This window comes from Bactrocera dorsalis, chromosome 3, assembly GCF_023373825.1.
Source record: "Bactrocera dorsalis isolate Fly_Bdor chromosome 3, ASM2337382v1, whole genome shotgun sequence".
NCBI lineage: Eukaryota > Metazoa > Arthropoda > Insecta > Diptera > Tephritidae > Bactrocera > Bactrocera dorsalis.
Genome location: NC_064305.1, coordinates 65,580,805 through 65,587,829, shown reverse-complemented (window position 1 = coordinate 65,587,829; position 7,025 = coordinate 65,580,805). Strand labels below are relative to the sequence as shown.

General features: G+C 32.9%; 1 protein-coding gene across 8 annotated transcripts in view; it reads right to left on the bottom strand.

The window, feature by feature from the left end:
• Positions 1–1,375: 1,375 nt before the first annotated feature.
• Positions 1,376–7,025, bottom strand: part of LOC105233848 (glutaminase kidney isoform, mitochondrial) — a 57,480-nt gene continuing 51,830 nt past the window's right edge. For all 8 annotated transcript variants that reach the window (XM_049450768.1, XM_049450770.1, XM_049450769.1 and 5 more), the window contains 5 exons: positions 6,510–6,767; positions 5,594–5,709; positions 5,216–5,496; positions 3,540–4,286; positions 1,376–2,473 (listed from right to left, as the gene is read on the bottom strand). In XM_049450768.1, the coding sequence (XP_049306725.1) occupies positions 2,351–2,473; positions 3,540–4,286; positions 5,216–5,496; positions 5,594–5,709; positions 6,510–6,767 (1,525 nt within the window). In that variant the 3' untranslated portion in view covers positions 1,376–2,350. The remainder of the gene's footprint in view (positions 2,474–3,539; positions 4,287–5,215; positions 5,497–5,593; positions 5,710–6,509; positions 6,768–7,025) is intronic.

The window sequence follows — 7,025 nt, the reverse complement described above, 5'->3', positions numbered from 1 at the left end:
AAATAAGATTTTGTGACTAATTTTTGTAATTATTTTTTCCTAAACGTACAACATGTTGAATAGTGTAGTATATTTATATGAATTTTATTGGATTAATTTGAATTTTTATTTAATTTAAAAAATTATAATAATATAATATTTATATAAATTTTATTGGAATAATTTGAATTTTTTTTTTAATTTTTATTTAATTTAAAAAATTATAATTATATTTAATTAATTAAAATTTGAATTTATGAATCATTTTATTAAAAAAAACCAAAAATAAAATTTAAACATTTAATTAAAAAATTAAATTACTTTATTAATTAAAAAAATTAAATTTCTGTATTAATTAAAAAAAATTAATTTTTGAAGTATTTTTTTATGTCTTGAAAATTTTAATGAAACCGCATTTTTTATTGGAATAAATATGAGGTTAAAAATAAATTTTTTAAATCAATTAGTTAATTTTTTTAATTAACGGTTATTAATTAATTAATTTTAAAAATTAAATAAATTTGTTTAATTAGCGGCAACTAATTGGTTAAATACAAAAAATAAAATTATTTTTATTAATAAAAAAATTTAGTTTTGAAAAAAATTTTCAAAAAAAAATATAAAAAGTATTAATTAAAATAATATTTTCCAAATATTTTCTTTCCATTTTGAAATTTTTGAAGAAGCAAAATTTTTATTATAGAAATATCAGTTTGAAAATTAGATGTTTAAATTAAAAGATGTTAAATCAGATTAATAATTTAAAAAAAATTCAATAATTTTAATTAATCAAGCAGTTTCAAATATGTTTTTCAATATTCTGAAAATTTTAACGAAACAGCATTTTAATTCGAAAAAATGTCAGGTAATAAATTAAAAAAATTGTATTATTATTGTTAATTAATAAAATTACTTTTAAATAAAAAATTTCAAAAATTATTTGAATTAATTGAGAAATTATATTTCCAAATAATTTTTATTATATTTTCCAAATTTTTTTTTTTTGAAATTTTTGATGAAACAACATTTTGCCTTTTAAAATAAAAGTTTTTAATAATTATCTATTAATTATGTAATTTGAGTTAGCTAAAATAATTAATTTCAAAAAGCTTAACACATTAAATGTTTTTTTTAATTAAAGAAAATATTTTTAAATTATATTTTTTTTTATTAAACTTTGTTTTTTATTTAATTATTGCAAAAATATTTTTTATTTCTTTATTAAATATTAAAAATATTTTTTTTTATTTATATTTTTTTATTTCCATTATTATTTTAATAAACATTATTTCAAATAATAATTATTTTTTTTTAATATTTTAATAATAATATTTTTCAACATGTTGCACGGTCTGAATTTTTTTTAAATTAAATTTTTCGTTTCTACTTTCTGTCTTTTTATTTTCGTCTACAATTTTAAAACCACAGAATCCACCATTTTCTCACTTTAAGGAGTTTGAGTTTTTTAAAATTATTTTTAATTTTTCTTTCTGAAATTTGTTTTTTTTTAATTTTATGAAATTATTTTCGAAAAGTTTTGTAATATTTTTCAAATTTTTTTTCGTCTTGATTTCTTTATAGTTTCAGCATTACACATATGAATATTTTTCAACTATAATTTATAGGAAACTTTAGCCGTCTCTGCACTAGTGTATTTATTATTTGTCAAACATTAAGATAGTCTATCGTAATTACTCACATAAAAGCTCACTGATTTTCGCATTTTTCAACAAAAGTGTGTTACAAATGTTTAAGAACTTTCTTTCATTTAAAGTATGCTCAAAAACTCTTCACAATTACTTCTAAACATACATTTTTCTATGCATATTCGCACAACTCGCGCTCTAAAATAGCTCACAAACGAGTGCAACTCAATTTGCCACTCAATAATCACTCTCGAAACGCTCATAATATTGAGACTATGTTTATATAAACTAAAAGCATTAGGCATGTAAATACTTATGGGTCAATATTTTAACACAAATCTGTACTTATTCGCTACATACAAACATATTTGCCATCATAACGGCTCTCCATACATGCAGTTGTGAGATGCTGAGGACCTAAAACTACAACTAAAGTACTAAACTAAAGTTAAGTATAGTAAATAAATGAATTAATTTAAAATATGCATAATGCAGCGTAGAAGATTTGCAGTGTCTGCTGAACGGACGTCGAAGTTTTTTCTGTTTTTCTTGTTTTTTGTTTTTTTTTTTGGTATATAGGCTTACACTTCGTAAGAGATTCTCCGGGAATCATTTCAAATCATTGTCTTAAGTATGTATGTGTATGTAGGTATTTGTGATGCGAATTGATGGGTTCTAAGTCTATAGGTGTGTGTGTTTGTGTGCGTGATGTACATATGTTGAGTTTAGAAACCAGGTTTGGTATTATCATCAATGCCGCTGCTGCTGCCTGTATCCGACGGTATGGGACTAGCAGTGGCGCTGCGATCGTAGTCGGAGCTAATGCTCTGATTGGAAGTAATTATTTCCTATAAACGGCAAATAGTAAATATTTCAATCAAACAACGATATACATAAAACGAGAACTTAAACTGAGCATAATTCGAAAATACAACAACAATAAAAACAGATTTGAAACTTATGCTAAGCACACAGTGGTTCGGAGGGACGACTTCATTCAAAAACTGAAGGAACGAAGAGGAATAGTGAATTTACAAAGCGCTTCTGAACAAAGGGACATAATATTTTACAATGGACCTCCAAAAGGCCTAGGTGTGTCTTCAGACAGCTAAAAATGAGTGAAAATAGTGAAGAAATTCACTATATTTTGAAATTTTTGTTCAAAAAGGGGAAGACCAGCAATGAAATTTGTAAAGCTGACGAAGTAGTTGCTGTTTTAGTTCGTGCAGCACAACAGTGGTTAGCTCACTTTCCTTCTGGAAATTTTGATGTAAAGCTTTGGCTGGGAAGCTTTGATGTATCCACCACATAACCCCGACCTTGCATCATCGGATTTTTATTTGTTTCGGTCAATGCAGAACTCCCTTAAGGAGTAAAGTTTGCTTTAAGAGAAACCTGTGAAAATTAGTTGCAACAGTTTTTCGACGAGAAACCTTTAAAAGTTTTACACTGATGGAATAATGTCTCTGACAGAAAAATGGCAAAAAGAGGTCGCCCAAAATGGTACACATTTGGTTCATTAACGTTCATTATAAATATAATAAAATAAGTTGAAGTTTGATGAGAAATACGAAAAGACTTTTTCGACTACCCTTTAGTTTTACATAAGACCTTCCTGAATATAAGACCCTTATAATTATGTCAGCTGAGCTTGCCTTCAATATACATAGATATTAGAAGATAATGAAAGTAACTGAAAGCAGCCTTTTTCCGCTCGAAAACTGATGTTTAAGATGCACAAATTCCCGTTGGCTTATTGTCAGAGAACCGGTCGGAAGGTTAGCTATCAGTTGAAATTATTTATTAATCAGCTTAATTATATTATCCGCTATAGTTTCATGATCAAACATCTCCCCAATCCAATGTGTACTCAGCCTAAGCTATCAAATAACTGTCGCACAACAAAACACTCACCTCATCCGCTTCGGTATTTTTAATAACCGCTTCAGGTGTATGAGCTTCAGCCGCTTCAGCCTTTTCTGCCCACTCTTTCAGGTAGTCCACAATGGCATGATGTCCGAAATTTTCCGCTTCATCAACCGGTAAATTACCCCAACGATCCTTTGGATTATGTGGCACTTGACAGTGCTCCAATAAAAATTTCACACAGTCCAAATGACCTTCGGAGGCGGCTAAATGTAGCGCCGTTCGACCATCATAATCGGCCAATGTGATATCCATGCCGGAGAGTCGATGACGTCTCAATGCCGTCACATCACCGCTGGCCGCTGAGAAGAGCAAATTCACAATTGACAATCCTTTGGTCTCGTAACGATGTTTACGTGGATCCTTCTTGTCCGATGCATGTTTGAGATTATCATAGCGATGGAAATTGAAGGCGCTCACCAATTCTTCACAGAATTGTACACCACGCACACTATTGCCCAATTTGTCGAGCGGTGGTGACCATGTGAATATGCCCATTACATTTGGTATGACCAACATCATGCCACCGGAGACACCCGATTTGGCTGGTAAGCCAACTTTGAAGGCGAACTGACCGGAGTAGTCATAGGTGCCGCACGAATGCATTATGGATAGTACATCGCGTACGACTTCGGGACGCAATACTTTCTCTTCAGTGGTGGGACAAATGCCACCATTAGCAAGTGTCGCGGCAATCACGGACATGGCTTCGCAGGTGGTTTCCATGGAGCAGCACTGTGGAAAGAGAAAATGAAAGTTGTATTGAAATGAAATAAGTGTGAAAAAGAGAAGAGTTCTAGTTTTTAAGTCGGTCGAAATGCCGAATCCAAAAATTAATAGATTTAAATCCCGAGTGCAATCCCGAAAGTTAGCATTTCGAGAAAAATTAATAGATTTAAATCCCGAGTGCAATCCCGAAAAATATAATTTCAAAATTTTGATATTAAAAACCGCAAGCGTAATAGCGTTTATTTTTAACTTACGAATAAAGGTTATTATTATTCCAGCAGGCAAATTTTATCCATATTTTTATTCTAGAAACTCAATCCCGAAACCAATCGCAAATTTTTAACAATCCCGAAAATTCGGGATATAAAATTTTTTCTATTGCAATTTCAAGGATTTGATTTTTATGAAACTTTAAACACAAACATTTTTTAGAAATTCCAAAATATATTTTTGTTAAAAATATTAAAAAAAATTAAATTTTTTAATTACAAATTTGTATTTATAAAAAAAAAATATTGTTTCAAACCTTAGAAAGTCAATCCCGAAACCACTCCCAAATATTTAACAATCCCGAAAATTCGGGACTCGAAACTTTTTTTATTGCAATTTCAAGAATTTGATTTTTATTAAACAAATGAGCTTTAAACACAAAACTTTTTAGAAATCCCGAAATTTTTTAAAATAAAAAAAAATAAATTTTTATATCAAACATTTTTATAAATACATTTGTTTTTATAAAAGAAAATTGTAACAAATTATTTTTTGAAGTCCTAGAAACTCAATCCCGAAACCATTCTAAAATTATTAACAATCCCGAAAAATCTTGTTTCGAAATGTTTTTTATTGCAATTTCCAAAATTTAATTTTTATGAAACTGATAAGCTTCAAGCACAAAAAAAATTATTTTTTAATTTTTTTCTAATAACCGAACTCACCTGGAAGTAGAAGTCCATGACCTCTTTGAGATTCGTGCGCTTCGGATAGCATTTATTCTCGCGCATATAAAAGCCCAAAGCATAATTACGATCGGCTGCCTCGCGTTCCGACAGGAACACGGCATTATTAAAACCGATATTCTCCCCGCCCGACAGGCGTTTAAACCACTGCAGCGTGTAATCGAATTTCTCAGCTGCCGTCATATCGGGTTTGATCAAAGCCTGCAGCAGTGAACAGGTTAGAATGGCGCCCGCATTGATCATGGGGTTGTGTGGCTTGTCTAAAGTGAATAAAAATCGAAATGAATAACAAAAACAAATTAATAAAACAAATTTCAGTTTTTTATTAGATACTACACTAGACTTCCGCACACTTACTGTTATGATCCAACACCAATTCGTTGAAATTGCGACCACTTGGCTCTTGGCCCACATACGAATGCACCACCTTCGGTCCCAGCTTCTCCAAGGCGATGGCGTACGTCAACGGTTTGCTGGAAACACAAATTGTGCAGTGATTTAAATCGATTGAAACAATTACGAACCTTTACATTCTCTCTCATTTTTTTTGAACAATGCAACAAACAAACACAAACAACACAAAATGAGTGAGGCACAGTCTCGTGGAGGTGGGACATAGATATGTAGATGATTCACAAATGGCGACGACAACAACGTCGACTACCAGGTACACCGGCGGCGCAGGGTAAAGAGGTAGATGGTCATAAGAAACTTCAAACCAACGTCCGAAGAGCCGCACACTCAACGCCGCGTGCAGTGGCTTAAGTCCACGATGGACACGCTGTCCAATAGACAAGCATAATGATAACGCAATTTATCACTTGATTACTTGGAATATGCGCACAACACGCTCACGCCAAGCTGGGTAGCGAGCGCGCTCTGAAAGAAGTGTAATTAATTCGTGGAACATTTACAAATGAAGTGTATATTTATGAGTATGTACGTCGGCCGGTACTCGTAGGCAAGTATGCATGTGGGTCAGCTTGCAGTGCACGCTTCGCGCATCATCACCCAGCACGGGGAAGTACCGGTCACACTGCGCCAAACATGTTCCTTTGCGCGTCATTGTCCGCTTGCTGAAGCTGTACGGCAGCGGTACGGTTGCGTTTGCGGGTACGGGGTGCATATTGGGTATGAACTGGTTATGTGTATGAAGCGCAATGAGCAACACGTGCTCACACACACACAGAGATGATTGCATGTATGTGATTATTTTCGAAACACAATTTGTGATTTTTTTCTCGTTCTCATTCATTTCTATTGACAAATTTACCTGCAACTCTGCAAAGTGAACGGTATATCCACATCGCCAATGGAGTAGCGCTGCCCGTCGATCGTACAGATGCTAACACCCCACGAATCGGAACTGTAGCGCGCCAGTTGGGGGATGTAATTGGCGACGGCGCCATCGGCGTTCGTCTTACATTTCCAATAGATATCCTCGACATCCTTAACGAAGCTCACAAAATCGGGGATGATGAATTGTTGACGGAAAGCCTTGGCGATCAAGACGATGTTCTGTGCCACAACGCTGGAAAGAGAGAGAGAGAGAAATAGAAAAATACAGTTAGGATCATTTTGGTTCAAAAACATTAAACAACGATAATTTCTCGAGCATGTAAGGGAGTGGTCATTACTGCTCTGGATAGGTTTGAAATTGAAACGAACCTTAAGCATATTATCTCATAGGGTCTTCTCTGCGACGGAACCGTCGTGAGGGAAAGGGGTAGTGGATGTGCACTACGACAGGTCAATAAAGGCACCCCGCAGCGAGAAGTTCTGTCTCCGT